We start from the raw sequence: 16,385 nt of genomic DNA, 5'->3' as shown, positions 1-16,385 counted from the left end.
CATAGCCACAGCTTCGCCCTGGGTCATTCCCTCCAGTGGTAAGGTGGTCAGCCTAGGAACCTGGGCCAAGGTGAATTGGGTTGTGGTCACAGAGGTCAGCTCTCCCAGGCCAGACAAGGAGAGAGGGACATTCCAAAGGGTGCGCCCAGATGGGAGTTAAAAGAATGAAGGGAAGATGAGAAGATGGGAGGCAGTCCTTCATCCCAGGGAAGAGGGAGCAGATAGGAAGGGAACCCCTGCTTATCTGGCACACAGACCATCAGGTATGAACCAGCCCTCCCTGTGGGGGTGGGCTTGGGCTCTGCTGCGAGGGCTGCTGTTGCTCACACTCCTTGGAAGGAAGGACAGATCTGTTACTTCTGATACATTGTGTGTAAACAGAAGTGCAGAGACTGCCTGTCTGGAGTCCTGGCTTTTGCCTGCCTTTCCAGTTTGAGCAGAGTGAGCCAAGTGAGTGCAGCTTCCGTTCCTGTGAGTGAGGGCAGCATGGATGTACAAACACACGTCTGCCCAGGTGGGTGGATGTGACTGGATTTGAGACACCAGTTAGGAGTTGTGGGCTGCTTTGCCTCCTGCCTTTCTGGCAAGAGAAAAGAGGTAGATGATATGCATCATACCTGCCGAGCATTCCCTCTCTGTGCTCTGAGATTGCTCGCAGAACCCCCAGTATTCCAGCACAACCTTCAAAGCTCACCCTTTGGGTGGGATGTGGGTGCAGGCTTGGAGCAGCAAGGCTACAAATGAGGACAGAGGTGCCAGCGAGGCAGATAAGCACTGATCCTCGTAGGAGAGGAGATCGGCTTTCCTGGGAGCTGCTGTGTCAGCAGGCAGAGTGCCCTGAGGCTCACGTGAGGCCATCAGCACCTAAGTGAGCAGTTCCCCATGGGGCGCTCCTTGCAGGCTGGCTGGCTATCTGCACACACACTGCTTAGCCAGGCTCTGTGGAACTGCCTGCCAGGCAGACCCTTCACTAAAACCTGCCCAAGCAGCACTTGGAGCCAGAGAGAGGACAGACACATGCCCCTTTAAAGCTGCAGTGTTGGGGTACAAGAGGCTTTCTAGCTCCCTGAGGCAGAGGAACTGTATTGGAGCAGAGAATCAGGGTCTATTTAAAATTCTCTTTGGTTTGTTTCAACGTTTATAATTGGTCCTGCAGGTCAATCCATATTGCATTAATTTCTTCAAAGGATAGAAATAATGTGGTCTTTTTAGGAAACACAGTCCTGAATAAAATAGTGTTGTCCTTCTCCCTGATGCTATTTCAAATCTATGTTTTTAATAAAGTCCTTATTAAACATTCATACTGAAACCCTAATGGGTGAAATTACATGATGTCTGAGATCTGCTACAAAACTGACTCTGAGTTGGTCATGGTTGAGGCTGGGTTATGAGTACCTAGGGCTTCATACTTCTGTGTTTCCATATGCTTAAAGTTTTCCTATAATAAAAAATTTTAATTAGTATTTAGAAGTTGGGGAGAAGAGCCTGTCTAGAATACCAAGCAAACCTTTGATTCCCAATCTCCCTAAGAGAGAAAGCGCTATATTAAAAAGAGGAGGAAATGGACAGTATTGCCCCTTGGTGAAAGCTGCCATTAGATGGCCTGCCACCATAATAGGAGCCACACCACAGAAACTGCCTGAGGCCTGATTGGACAAGGGTCGTCTGGAGCCTGCTCTAAAGGGCAGAAGATTTCCATAAAGGAGACTGCCGGGCCTACTGCCAAGTCCTGGGGTAGCTACTTCCTTCTTAGCTTCCATACTTCTTTCTAAGGTTAAACATCTTAACCTAAAAGTCATTATTTCCTTCATTAACTCATTAAATAAATCTTGATTAAATACCTGCTCATGCCTGGCCTGGTTCTAGGCTCTGAAGATAAAGGATATAAACAGAGTCCCTGCCCTCATGCAGCTTTTCATCTAATTATGACTAGCACAACATAAAAATAAAGACTTCTTAGCCCAGAAATAAACCCATATACCAACAGTCAATTAACCTTTGACAAAGGAGGCAAGAATATACAATGAAGAAAAGACAATCTCTTTGGCAATTTGGTGTTGGGAAAGCTTGACAGCCACATGGGGACCAGTGAAGTCAGAACACTCCCGCACAAAAATACACTCAAAATGGCTTAAAGATTTAAATGTAAGACGTGACAGCATAAAGCTCCTAGGAGAGAATATAGGCAAAATATTCTCTGACATAAATTGTAGCGATGTTTTCTTCAATCAGTCTCTCGAGCAAAAGAAATAAAAGCAAAAATAGATAGGGCCTGATCAAACTTAGAAGCTTTTGTGCAGGAAAGGAAGCCATAAACAAAACAAAAAGATAACCTATGGACTGGCAGAAAGTATTTCAGACTATGCAACTGGCAAGGGCTTAATTTCCAAAGTGTACAAACAGCTCATAGAGCTCAATATCAGAAAAGCAAACAGCCCAATGAGAAAATGCGCAGAAGACCTAAATAGACATTTCTCCAAAAGAAACATACAGATAGCCAACAGGCACATGAAAAGATGTTTAATGCCACTAATTATTAAAGATGCAAATCATAAATGTACAGTGGGTATCACCTCACACTGGGGAGAATGGCCATCATCAAAAAGTCTACAAATAATAAATTCTGGAGAGGGTGTGGATAAAGGGAACCCTCCTACCCTCCTGGTGCAGCCAGTATGGAGAACAATATGGAGGTTCCTTAAAAAACTGAAGACAGAGTACGTTTTAGTTACATGATCCAGTAGTCCCACTCCTGGGCATATATCCAGAAAAGAAAATAACTCGAAATCAAACAGATACATGCACCTAATGTTCACATCAGCGGTATTTACAATAGCCAAGGCCTAGAAGCACCCTAAGTGTTCATCAGTATATGAATGGATAAAGATGTGTGGGGTGTGTGTGTATATAGGCATATGCAGTGGACTATTACTAAGCCATTAAAAAGAATGAAATGCCACCATTTGCAGCAACATGGATGGACCCAGAGATTGTCACACTAAGTGAAGCAAGTCGGAGAAAGATAAATACTATATGATATCACTTATGTGTGGAATCTAAGAAATTATACAGATGAACTTATTAATAGAACAGAAACAGACTCATGGACATAGAAAACAAACTTATTGTTAGCAAAGGGGAAAGGGTGGAGGAGGGATAAATTAGGAGTTTGGGAAAATAGATTAACAGCAAGGACCTACTGAATAGCACAGACAACTACATTCAATATCTTAAAATAATCTATAGTGGAATCTAAAAAGAAAAATATATATGTGCGTGTATGTGTTTATATATGTATATAGTCTTATTTATATAACTGGATCACTTTATACCTAAAACTAACATAGTATTGTAAATCAACCATATTTCAATTTTTAAAAGCAAATGCCTTTTTAAAGAAGATAGCTTCAGAGTAATGAAAAGAGAATAGATAGGGTGGGTGCTTGTCATTGACAAGGTAGTCATAAAGAGGCCTCTTGGAGGGGGAAACATTTGAGTAAAAACCTGAAAGCTGTGCCCTGAGCCAGAGTGTCATAATTCTGTGTGTTCTCCACAAATTGGTTTTGAGAATGTGTTCTTTGTGACATATGAGTTGCTGGAGGCCTTTAGTTGTGCCTTCTGATATGTCTGGCAAGGCTTGCACCATTCTGAGGATGCCTGCGGTGCTAAAGCCTCATTCCTGTTTCTGTTGCAGAGTTGGGAGTTCGGGATCCCACTGTGCAGGGAGCTGGCATGTCAGTATGAGAGCCTCTACGACTATCAGAGCCTCAGCTGGATTCGGGTGAGCTTCGCCCCTCCCCCTGCCCCAGCCCTGACTGGCAGCGTTCATGTTTTTCTGGCATCAGCTTCTAAGGGAGCACTGACTGAGCAACTCAGCACTGAGTTGAGTGCTGTGGACAGTGCAGGAGAAGCAGAAGCCAAGGTTCCTGCTCTCAAGATGCAAGACACACACCTGACAGATGACTGCATTATCCAGACCCCAAGGGCCACTGGTGCTCAAGGAAGGGAGCAACAGCATATGCAGGATAGGATGGGGGTGGTTCAAGGAGGAGGTGGCAGTCCAAGAAGAAGCTTCTCCTGAAATAATTTCGTTCAGATATGCCTCATCTTAGTGTTTCCCTGCCTTGGCTTGTGGTCACTCCTAAGCATCCAAGTAAAGAAAGTTCTTCCTGTGTTTGATGCAAAATATTCAGAATTAAGTGAAATGGACTTTGAAGGTCTCCACCAAATTTTTCCTTGTTTCTGGTGCTAGGTTTTGAATCATAATAGCTGGTTAAGTCTTTGGCAAAGAGAAGTCAGTTCATCTGCCTCCTGCACCCTTGTCAGTGTGTCCCCTGATCCTGATCAGGCTCTGTATAACAGATGAGGTTCTACACCAGTAAATTTTTGCTGTGGTCTTTGAAGGTCACTGCTCCCTGGCAGGCTGGCTTGATTGAAGGCATTAGGGACATCTCAGTCAAATTTCAGTGAGTTTTTCTCAATCTGAAGCCAGGTCAGCCAAGACTAAAAAACTCACCAACCTTGGTGATGCCAGACATCATGGATAGTAGTTCCACTTTTAAAGTTTAAAATCTCCGAAATTGGGACCAGTACAGTGACTCTGGTAACTAAGCCTTCCTCATTTCGTTAGCATCTTGAGTCAGATGGTAAATGAGCTGGAGCAATGTGGATGGACTGATGGTGTCACCTATAGGCAACACTTACTGTCAGTTGGTGCAGTGAGTATCATCAAAACCAGAAATTCCTGAACAAAAAGGAGGAAGTCCATGTTAAACGTGTGCCTCTGAAAGCACAGGAAGCCTGAGTCTGTGGGGCTGGGTCTGCTCACTGGGCAGAAGAGTCTGAGCAGCCTCTCGGGGCTGCCCCACCTCCAGGTGATGATGGGGAGGGAAGGCTTCCTTTCCATCCAGCAGCTCCCTGGCCAGGGGTTGATCGTGGCTGAGGGCTCACTTTTTATCTAGACTGAGTCACCACGTTCTCTTTCCGAAAGGCAGTGTCTGCTTAGGCCTGGGAGAACTTGCTTTGGACACAGCACTAGCAGTCAAGCCAAGCTGCAGGCAACTGCCTTTCTCGTTCACAGAAAATGGAGGCCAGCTACTACGACAACATCATGGAGCAGCAGCGCCTGGAGCCCGAGTTCTTCCGGGTCGGCTTCTATGGCCGGAAGTTTCCTTTCTTCCTTCGGGTGAGTCCACTCAGGTAGTCACAAGAACTTCTGTCATATTTTACACATAATTTATAATCTGTTTGGTTTTTTTTTTCCTTTTTTAACCTTTTTTCCTATTGCACTGAATAGTTTCTTACGAAGGACTGACCAGAGTGTTTGGCTTTATTTGACTGAACTGGGTACCAACTTTAGACTCTTTCTGTCTGCAGTTAAACTGTTTTGCAGCTACCTGAAATATATGAGAGTGGTTTTCTTACCAAATCAACCAGGATCCTGCAGGAAATTACCAGGGTTTGAGAATATCCCGTAGATAATGTTTAGAAACCTTCCACTTTCTGTTTCCAGGGCCCAGAATCCTCCGTTGTGACTATTCTCTGCCAGACAGGACATTGGTGCAGCCCTGACCTCAGTAGTAGGCTTCACAGTCAGGGTGGAGAATCACTGAGTTGAGAGAACTCCCTTTTGAGGATAGTCCCTTTTGCTCCTGGGGTTTGCGGAGCAAACCAAACATTGGGTTTGGCTTGGGAAGAAGGCCTTTCCAAGGCAGCCAGGTCCCTGGCCCATGGTGACTACAGCCATTTTGCTCCACCGCTGCTGGAAAGGCTGGGCAGGGATTTAAATAGAGTGGAAGGACTGCCTGACCACAGACGTACTGACACCAGTTGAACAGTTGTGATTGTTTTTGGTTTTTATTTAGCACAATCCAGAGGCTCCAGGAGGAGTCAGCCTGGGCTTATAGGCTGTAGCCCACAAGTAGCTGTTCTCAGATGCCCTAAATGAAGCCTTGCTGATGGAAGGACCCAGAGGCTGCATTTGAGACCTCAGATTAGCTCTGATTGTCCCCAGCTCCAATATCATACTAAGGTCCAGTGTCTACAAGTTTCAAGAAGCTGCTAGGAAAATTCATAGGATTCCTTTGATGTTCTTGGGATCCTATCTTACTGGAGAAATTGCTTTAGCCAATGAGCAGTGATAAGCTTGGTATCTCATTGAAGGTCAGCAGAGCTTAATGGCTTCTTTTAAAAAGAAGCCAGTCTGCTAAGTGACAGAGTCCAGGCTGACCACATTTTGTATATAAGGCAGGTCAACATGCGCATTTCCTGGGCGGTAATTAGTCTAGGCTAAGAAGAAAAATGATTTCTGTAGGAATTAGTAATAGTGACAGGGACAGCAAACACAACCTGCCTGACTGTGATCCCCAGAAGGCTCGAATTCTGTTCCACAGAAGAGTTGCTAGTAGCGGAACGTGCCTCAGTAGAGGCTCTCTGCAGGCTGCTGGACCTCCTTCACTCTCTAGGACCATCCAGCCCAGGCTTATCAGAGGGGGCGTGTGTATTGCCCCATCTGTATAGATCATACAACACTAGTGGGGATAGAGGTCAGCAGAAGGAGGAATAGTGTAAGAATCCCTGGGTCGGGAAGAGCCCCTGGAGAAGGGAATGGCTTCCCACTACAGTATTCTTGCCTGGAGAATTCCATGGACACAGGAGCCTGGCAGGCTACAGTCCATGGGGTCGCAAAGAGCCAGACATGGCTGAGTGACTGACTTACTTTCTCAGGACCAAAAGCATCTCTAGAAAGCCCTTCAGTAAGCTAATGATTCTAGTCTTGTAACTTACTTCTTTCTCATTTTGTCTTTGCAAGTTATGCTTTATCGCCATTTTACTCTCCTTGTTTAGTCCCACGATTTGTAACAAAATCAACTAGATTTTACTCCAAAACATCGTTGTTTTGACTCTTACAAAATCAAACACTGGTGTGCCCCATTTCTGTCCCTGTCAAGCAAGGAAGTCTCCACCATGGTTCCACCTGGCTCCAACCTCCCATGCTCACGTCACAAGGAGCATCGGTGTTTTAGGGCTCTGAGAGCTTTCTGACAGGTAGGACCTGGCATAAAATCTGCATCTGAGCCAGTTACAGTCTAAATATTAAAACGTGGTTTCAAGGGTGCCAGTGATAGAGGAAGAATAACCAGGAAACGTCACCCATCAGTTCATCCTCATCTCTACACCAGGAGCTATGTTGCAGGCATACGGGACTGCCTGGCCTGGCCGCATGCTGTCCCTGCTCCCTTAGCTGCTCAGTTCATCTGCAGCAGAGGGAATAAGGCCAGCAGAGATAGCCGTTCGCCTTGTAAATGGCAAGGACAGAGGGGTAAGCAGTGGCAGCCAGATCCGTCCTACGTGGGGCTGCTGGGACTCTCGCCTGAGCAGACTGGAAACCAACAGCTAGCCTCAAGGTCAATGTGCTGTGCCGTTCTCCTGCTGGGTCCTCCCCGGAGCACTAGGCTGCTCTTTGACCTTCTCTGAACACAGAGACTGTCTATTACTCCAGCTCTGTCAGCTTGAATCCTCTGGACCATCTGCCCGTGTTGCTTCACAAATGTGATTATCTGCTAATCTGCATGGAGACAGGAAAACATCCAGCCCTCCCATCTTGGGGGAGTTTCTTTTTCTCTTCATTTTACCCATGAACAGACACGGACGAGGATTGTACATTTTGCATGAAAAGGCCAGTTCTTCACAATTAACCTTCTTTGTCAGTTCTGCTTATCAAGCAAAGAGCTTGTAAATGTCTCTGACTACTGGTCTGTTCCACTGGGGAGGCCAGCCTGCTTCCCCTGACCTTGACTTTCCTTCCACTGTTGCCCTTGCATTCTGATCCATCTGGACATGTGGCCAAACCTTACCTGAGTTCTCCCATAGTAAGAGAAAAAGTGAAAAGTGGGCAAAAATCCTATTCCAGAAAAACTGAGGTTATACTGTATAGCACAGGGACTCTGCTCGGTGTTATGTGGCAGCCTGGATGGGAGGGGAGTTTGGGGGAGAACGGATGTGTGTATATGTATGGCTGGGTCCCTCCACTGTTCACCTGAAACTATCACAACATTGTTAATTGGCTACACTCCAACACAAAATAAAAACTTTTTTTAAAAAAGGCTGAGATCACCCATGGCCTAGCCTGTGATAACTCCTCTACCAAGAAGCATAGGGCTGGCCTTGTGGAACCTCTCTCTTCCTCCCTCTGAAGACACATCAATGCCTAACACCATTTGTCAGAGTGAATCTGGTGAGGCAGACAGAGATCACCAGAGGGCTTCCGAGGAGCCCCCTCCAGCCACGCACTCTGGACCAGCCATGAGGCAGGCAGAGCAGAAGGGTTCAGGGTGCCTTCAGTCCGCAGAGAGGAAAACTGAGACCTAGCCCAAACCAAACATGACATAACGTGAAGTCTTAAGAAGTGTGTAGTTGGAATGATGGTCTGCGGACATGGTTGCAGGGGAATTGCTGCTAGAGGAGTTGATAAATGCCCGCGAGGCACTGGGCAGCGTTTAGGCTGCTTCTCCCAGCTGACAAGTCATCCTACAAAAGCACGCATCTTATCACCTTCCTGTTGTAAATTATCTGGTGGCTCCCATAGCAGTACTCGTGGACACACACCAGCAGCCCCTTCGTCGCCTCCCACCAGTGCTCCGCAAGCACCTTCCTTCTAGTGGTGCTTTTTCCTGTCTTGGCTTGTTGCCCTGGTTGTCACTGTATGCACGTATATTGACCCCCGCTTCTCTACTCCGCTGACCAGGTGGACCTTCCAGGACCCAACCTCGTCCCCACACTAGCGTCCCTTCCCATGTGAAAAGCCCTCCCTCCCGCCACCATGAACTTTCTGTAGCTTCCACCCCAGCTGCCACACCACACCACACCACTGCTGTCCCTCACCCTTCTTGATCGTGGTTTCCCTTAGGGCAGCATAGAGAGCAGAGTGCTGTGCCCCAGGCCTGCCCCAGGGGCTCCCAGATTGAGGAGCTGAGGGTGGGCAGGCAAGGCATGGCATGTGCTCTCTCCTCTGTGGCAGAACAAAGAGTACGTGTGCCGGGGCCACGACTACGAGAGGCTGGAGGCCTTCCAGCAGAGGATGCTCAGCGAGTTCCCGCAGGCAGTCGCCATGCAGCACCCCAACCACCCTGACGACGCCATCCTGCAGTGCGACGCCCAGTGTATCTTTTGACCCATGGAGGGGAAGAGGGCTGGGACTGTGGGAGGGGAGGCCCACCCGGTCGGTTGCCCCTCTGTGACGCTGTTGGCCATACAAGCCAGGTTACCCCCCAAGTCCCAAAGCAGAGGGTGCCACATCACTCACCGACCCTTAACGGGGCACTTGAGCCTCACAGAGGAGGCAGGGGCATGCCCTTAGCCTGGGGGGCCTGGTCATCAGCTAGCTTTTATCCCTCCGGTGGGCCACTGCCAGCACCTTAGTCCCCATCCTGCCCGTGAAGGGTCTCCTGGCACCCAGCTGCAGACACTGTGGATTCTCCCAGTATCCACAGGGATGCTGCACTCCCACGTGTGTCTGTCAATACCTTGAGCCTTTGTCAGGACTGAGGCGCAGGGGATGGGGCGGAGGGGTGGGGGAGGAGATAGGAAATTCCTGTGGTCTTGGGAGCACTTGGAAGTCTGAATGCAAACACCAGCCTACCCCTCCTTCCCCGTACTCAGCTTCCATGACAGTCACCGTGGCTGTGGCAAGCTAGTCCACATCTCTTTAAGAGAGAAGAGGGCAGACAGATGCCCATGTTTGCTCTCCACAAAGATCCTAAAGAGTATCTTGTTAAAATGTTGTTTGGCAGTGAAGACTGTGCAGTTTACCTGCAGTGGGCCGGCCTAGGTCCTTGCACCTTTTTCGTTCCTATGGGGTATCCTCCTGACCCCTTTCCCTTCCTTCTTAAAGGGGCACTAGGGAACCGCTGGCTGCCGCCACCTCACCTTGGCTGAGGGCTGTGGGCACTCACTGCTGGAGCGGGGCAGGGCTGGATAGGGAGAGTCAGCCAAACCGTGTTTGGTCCCATCTGCTCTTTGAAATGCTGCTGCTGCCCTTTGAAGCTGCCCCTTGAAATGCTGCTCTCCTCTTCCTTGGCGGGGGTGACAGGGGTCAGCCACTCAGGTCCGTCTCTCTTTCACCTCCAGTTTCCCTTCACCTCCTACCCAGACCTGCAGATCTATGCAGTGACACCCATCCCAGAGTACGTAGACGTCCTGCAGATGGACAGGGTCCCGGACCGCGTCAAGAGCTTCTACCGCGTCAACAACGTCAGGAGGTTCCGGTATGACCGGCCTTTCCACAAAGGCCCCAAGGACAAGGAGAATGAATTCAAGGTGAATGCATCTAGGGGAGCAGGGTCAGTGCTCACAGTGGGGCTGGGGCCAGCCCCGTTTTCTCGGGAGCTCATCAGTGACTCCCCCGTGGGCAGGTGGGGCGTGGGGAGAATCGCTTCATGGCTTGAACCTGCCTGTACCCTCCCCGCAGAGCCTGTGGATCGAGCGCACCACGCTGACCCTGACCCACAGCTTGCCGGGCATCTCTCGGTGGTTCGAAGTGGAGAGGAGGGAGCTGGTGAGAAACGATTCAGAGCGGCTGGTTTCACAGTGCTTCCTCAGTCCTTGCTTGGGGGGCTGTTCTCTGAGGAAGAAGAGAGAAAGAGTGCTTCAGCCACCCACAGGCAGTCCTGTGCTGGAGGCTTTGCTTACCTTCCTTCTCTCCTTTAATCTCCGCAACAGCCCTAGGCAGCAGGCATTTATGTTCCCCCAGTTTACAAATGCAGAAACTATTCCCTGAAGCTCAGGAAGCCAGAGACCTCTGCGTTCAGAACTGAGTTGTTTTCTATTCACTGTACTTCCAAGTGCCTACAGATCAGAAGAGAAAATTAGAAAGGGCCCAGGGAGCCTCAGGTCCACAGGAACAAGAGTAGGGACTCAGTGGCACGAGTCACAGCCCCTTGCTGTCAGGCCTGTGAGAAGGGAGGAATTGTCGTTGGGCCTGGGCTGACACCATGTGCTGTGTGCCCCCAGGTGGAGGTGAGCCCCCTGGAGAATGCCATCCAAGTGGTTGAGAATAAGAACCAGGAGCTGCGGGCCCTCATCAGCCAGTATCAGCACAAGCAGGTGCACGGCAACATCAACCTGCTGAGCATGTGCCTGAACGGCGTCATTGACGCTGCTGTCAACGGAGGCATCGCACGCTACCAGGAGGTAAGCTGGCCCAACCAGACCCGGCCAGGCACACGGGTCTTAGTGCCTCTTCCTGAGGGCCCAGCCTCTGAAGGCAGACTTCCTGGCACGCCCTCCCCGGCTGTGGCTCAGCCGACCGAGCATGGTCCTGAATAGTGTGTATTAGCTGTTTAGTCATGTCCGATCCTTAACCCATGGACTGTAACCCCCCAGGCTCCTCTGTCCATGGGATTTTCCAGGCAAGGATACTGGGGTGGGTAGCCATTCCCTACTCCAGGAGCCCTTCCTGACCCAGGGGCTGAACCCAGGTCTCCTGCATTGCAGGTGGATTCTTTACCATCTGAGCCACCAGGGGTGAGGCTTTAGGCTCCCTGCTGTTCCCTGTCTCCATGGCTACAGCTCTCCCGTGGGAACTTTTCTTCCTTTTTATTCTCTGAACTCTGACAGAATGGGTAATCCATCTGATCATGGAAGGCGCCCTAGAGCCCAGCCCTTGACAAGGAGTGAGTTGTGGTCTGGCTGGGAGACTAACCCCCTCATCCTGGCCACCAGCCCTGCCTGCCCTGCCCAAGCCAGTCAGGACCAGCATTCAGGTTTAGATTACTTGGCCACCTTCAGTTCTCCTCAGACATAAAAAGCACATGTGTGATTGCAGGAGGTTCATCAGGCTGTGCTAGAGGAGCATTGGTGTGTGCACCTGTTAGGAGGCAACCCAGATGCCTTCCAGGTGGCACCTCAGACTGAGTGGTCACCCTGGGAAGTCTTCCAGACTTGACCTTTCCTTTCACAGGCCTTCTTTGATAAAGATTACATCACCAAGCACCCAGGAGATGCTGAGAAGATAACTCAGCTCAAGGAACTCATGCAGGAACAGGTATGCCTTGCCAGAGCTGTGTGGAGGCACCAGAGGATAGCTGCAGCACCCACTGTCTGCTCCCGCACTAACAGCATGGCCTTGTTTATCACCCTGATAGGTCCATGTCCTTGGAGTTGGGCTGGCAGTTCATGAGAAGTTTGTGCACCCAGAAATGCGCCCTCTGCATAAGAAGCTGATTGATCAGTTCCAGATGATGAGGGCCAGTCTCTACCATGTAAGCTGAGCCCTGTCCTGGCCCCGCTGCAATCTAACCAGTGTCCCGTCCTCCAGGCCTGGGACCTGTGCAGCAAGTCAGAGGAAAGGGGTGGGGAGGGGAATGGGGAGAGGCGAGACTGAAGGAAGATCTGTTCCTGCCACAGAACAGCATGAGGCAGGGGTGGGTGCTCAAGGCAGGAGAAAAATGCCCAGAACCCCCTTATCCACTTTCCCTTTAAGGAAGAGCCATATTCAGGACAGAGAATGTGTTTTTCAATGCACTGTGCTGGTGAACAGAGGTTTTCACATGAGGAGGAAAAGAGCTAAAGTGTATGTATGGCCCATATGCAGGAATCTCTTCAGGGATACTTTTCATCCCAGGAACCTACAGAACTAAGGCTTAGCCGGACCAGCCTTCTCTCATCCGTCTCCCTCTGTCTCCATCCCCTTCCCCTTTGACTCCCTGCCCCGCCCCCTGCACTTCCTCTTGTCTGGAGACCCAGGCTCCCACCTGAGAAAGCCTGGGGTGGCAGTACTTTTGTACTGGCTTCTCTTGGAGGGCCCAGGGAGATCCTGGGGCTGGCCCAGGCCCTAGAAGGTCTCCCTGACTCTGACCTGGCTCCTCGGTCTCCCTGGCAGGGTTTGCCCCAAGGACTGACGCACACGAGCAGAAGCAAGGCCTGTATCCAAGACTGGTTTCCTTTCAGGGGTCTTACAGGGAACGCTAGCTGGCTGAGAGTAGGGTTCAGGTGGTCTTTTATGTTCCCTTTGGCTGAGTTGGGTCTTGGTTGAGGCATGTGGGATCTTCATTGCAGCACATGGACCATCTAGTTGTGGCATGCAGGCTCAGTAGTTGCGGCTCACAAGCTCCGGAGCACGTGGGCTCAGCAGAGGCAGTGCACAGGCTTAGCTGCTCCACAGCATTTGGGATCTTAGTTCCCAGACCAAGGATGGAACTCATGTCCCCTGCACTGCAAAGCAGATTCTTAACCATGGACCATCAGGGACATCCCTAGGTAGTCTTGAGCGCAAACTGGTCTCTGTATGTAAACTTCCCCATCATAGCAGGTGACTAAGGCAAGCTAGAACCTGGCCACTGAGGGAGTGGGAGCTCCCTAGTATGTAGGCTGTCAGGTCACTGCAGGAAAAAGCACAGAACGCTCACTCACATATCTCAGGGTCTCCAAGGCACACATGGAGGTGTCCTGTCCAGCTGCAAAAGCGCAGTTCTACCTTATACATGCTTGAAAGAAGCAGGTGGAAAACTTCCTCCTCTTTCAGACCAAGCTCAGAAACATCCCCAGTGGACTTGGGGACCACAGATTGTGAAGGGCTTCTGGAAACTTGAGCAGTTATGCATTGTTGCCTCAGAGTTGCAAATAGTGACACAAACCAATGTGCTGTCCCCTAGGAGGATTTGGGACCAAAATTTCTGCCAAGATGCCTACGTACTTAATTTAATTATGCTAAAATAGAAGCATGCTATTTTTCAGTTATCTGCATCAGGATTTTGTGTCCTGACACCCCATAGACTGTGTCACAGACAACTTAACCAAGGTCACTAAAAGTGGGGCCATTTAGCAGTCCAGTAAAACTCCTGTCCTTATGTCAGAGGTGCCCACTGCCTGATGGGTGATCACCAGCTCTTCCTCTCCTGTTGCCCAGCTCTTCTTCCACTTTTTCTACAGTGAGAAAGCCTATTAACACATTTTATGAACTCAGACCAACTCCACAGCCTGTTCCACATGTGCTCTCAGGGTTCCACCTAGGCCTCATGGCCTCTGGTCTAGGCTGTGTTGTGGTTAGGAGGGTACTTTAGTCGTGATGGGGTCACTGCCCAAAAGAAGCCAGTAGTTTAGGTTCAGCCAGTAGTATATGATTCTTTTTTTTTCTTTTACATTCTGGCTACCAGACTGCCTCTTCTCTTTTACCCCTTAGTTACTTAGGGGAAAAAAAAAAAGTGAAGTGAAAGTGTTAGTCACTCAGTCATGTCTGACTCTTTGTGACCCCATAGACTGTAGCCCACGAGGCTCCTCTGTCCTTCGGATTCTCCAGGCAAGAATACTGGAGTGGGTTGCCATTCCCTTCTCCAGGGGATCTTCCCAACCCAGGGATCACACCTGAGTTTCCTGTATTGCAGGCAGGTTCTTTAACGTCTGAGCTACCAATTACTTATTTATTCCCAATTATTTATTACGAAGGGGCACTCATGTCTCAACAGGAGTTTCCGGGTTTGGACAAGCTAAGTCCTGCGTGTTCAGGCACCAGCACCCCACGGGGAAATGTCCTAGCATCCCATAGCCCCATGAGCCCAGAGAACATCAAGATGACCCATCGGCACAGGTATGGCCTTAGGGCTGAGGAGGGTCCCCTCCACGGAGGTAAGTCCAGATGTCAGAGATCAGAGCAAGGGCGTCCAGAACACTGCTTGTGTGCACTCACGTGCCCCCTCACCCACACACACAGAAAACACACAGCTCCTGCCACAGGATCTGCACTCTGCATCTGGTCATCCAGGGTGACAGAGGAGTGTACATGGGGCATCGGGGTGAGTCCTGAGGGGTGAGTAGAAGTTTGCTGGGTGGAAAAGAACTGGTGTTAGGAAGATGACGGAGCAAGATTCAGGCAAAGTCACAAACGTGCAGATGCCTCAAGGTCCTCATGCAGGCCAGTGTGGTCAGCACTGCAAGTAGAGCCAAGTGGCTGGAGTGCAGGATTCCAGGGCCTGGAAAGGGGCCAGGATTTCTCTGGATGGGCCCTGTTCACTCAGGCCTTGGGACCTGATCCCAGGGGAACGAGGATCCGCAGTTGGGTTTCAGGAAGAACAGAATGGTGGTGAAGGCATCAAGGTGTGCCTGCTCTGCACTCAGGAGACCTGTCACCGGGGCTCCGCAGGGAGGCTCCAGGTTACCAGGGCAGGAAGGCCAGGCAAGCGAAACCCCTGGAGAGGGGCCCTCACCGGGGTTTGTTTTCCACTGTGACCAGCAAGCCAGCAAAGGGTGGGCACTCAGCAAATGAGAAGGAGCAAATGAATAGGGGGAGCTGCTTAGAATTGACAGAAACTGCTGGCAAGCCTGTGGCCACAGCTGTGGAAGGAGGTCAGCAGGTGGTTCACAGGTAGCTGCTATGACAGCTTCCCCAAGTCAGGAAGACACCCTGAGCTGGGAGCAGATCCCAGTGCAGGGTGGGCACCGACTTAAGTACACAGCCCGTGGCTAGGAAGACCTGGGGTCCTTCACCTGATTCAGTGGGTCTCCTTCACTCCTCCTGAGACACTGCTGATGTCGTCAGACTGAGTGGCCGTAAGCCGTTTAGCTCTGGGTTAAGGCTCTGCCTGGCTGCTGTTGGCCCTCCCAGACCAGGGGCCCCCGAGCGGTAGGGTGGGGCTCCGGATGGCTCCAGGCCTCAGACAGGTGTGAACTTTGGCTGTGGAACCTCCCCAGCCAGAGAGGCTGAGGCTTGGGGATGACTGTTTTACACATACCCATGACTCTCGCCCCCGCCATCTAGCCAAGCACCTCAGCTCCAGCCCTGACTCCTGGCCGTCTCCCGCTCTTGTCCGCAGCCCCATGAACTTGATGGGCACCGGCCGCCATTCATCATCCTCCCTCTCTTCACACGCATCTAGTGAGGCTGGAAACGTGGTGATGCTGGGCGACAGCTCCATGGGCGAGGCTCCCGAAGACCTGTACCACCACATGCAGGTACCAGCGCGGCCCAGGAAGAGCGGGCCAGGGCCTGCACCTGGAGGACTCGGCTCTCTGCTGGCTGGTCTGGCCTGAGCAGTGGCGTTGCTGCCTGGTTCTCCAGTTTCTGAATTCAGAACACCCAGAGCTAGCAGAATGGCCTTCCCTCCACACCGCCCGTGTTGCACTTCCCAGGCCTAATTTCCCAAGCAGGAAATCTGCCTTTAGTCCTGGCTGCTCTTAGAGATCCCACGGGAAAGCTCCTCTGCCAAATTGCCCTCCTGCCTGGCAGTCCTGATGGCTCAGTCCAGTCTCCTCCGTGGGTACCATCGCTAGAGTCTACCCAGCAGCCCTGTACCATCGGGGTTATAGCTGACCCTTAGTGCTGGCCATCAGCCTGGCCTTCATCAGGGCAAGGGTACAGCATCAGACACTGGATCTGGGCACCTGGTGGCATG

The 16,385-nt window shown here is 50.6% G+C and overlaps 1 protein-coding gene across 1 annotated transcript in view; it reads left to right on the top strand.

Moving 5' to 3' along the window:
- Positions 1 to 16,385, top strand: part of DOCK3 (dedicator of cytokinesis 3) — a 291,789-nt gene that overhangs the window by 259,761 nt on the left and 15,643 nt on the right. Inside the window, exons 39-48 of the mRNA XM_069561103.1 lie at positions 3,695 to 3,781; positions 5,081 to 5,185; positions 9,020 to 9,161; positions 10,151 to 10,317; positions 10,469 to 10,555; positions 11,011 to 11,190; positions 11,960 to 12,043; positions 12,144 to 12,260; positions 14,463 to 14,584; positions 15,807 to 15,945. Coding sequence (XP_069417204.1) covers positions 3,695 to 3,781; positions 5,081 to 5,185; positions 9,020 to 9,161; positions 10,151 to 10,317; positions 10,469 to 10,555; positions 11,011 to 11,190; positions 11,960 to 12,043; positions 12,144 to 12,260; positions 14,463 to 14,584; positions 15,807 to 15,945 — 1,230 coding nt within the window. The remainder of the gene's footprint in view (positions 1 to 3,694; positions 3,782 to 5,080; positions 5,186 to 9,019; positions 9,162 to 10,150; positions 10,318 to 10,468; positions 10,556 to 11,010; positions 11,191 to 11,959; positions 12,044 to 12,143; positions 12,261 to 14,462; positions 14,585 to 15,806; positions 15,946 to 16,385) is intronic.

This window comes from Ovis canadensis, chromosome 19, assembly GCF_042477335.2.
Source record: "Ovis canadensis isolate MfBH-ARS-UI-01 breed Bighorn chromosome 19, ARS-UI_OviCan_v2, whole genome shotgun sequence".
Classification (NCBI taxonomy): domain Eukaryota; kingdom Metazoa; phylum Chordata; class Mammalia; order Artiodactyla; family Bovidae; genus Ovis; species Ovis canadensis.
This window is presented reverse-complemented; position numbering and strand designations above follow the sequence as displayed.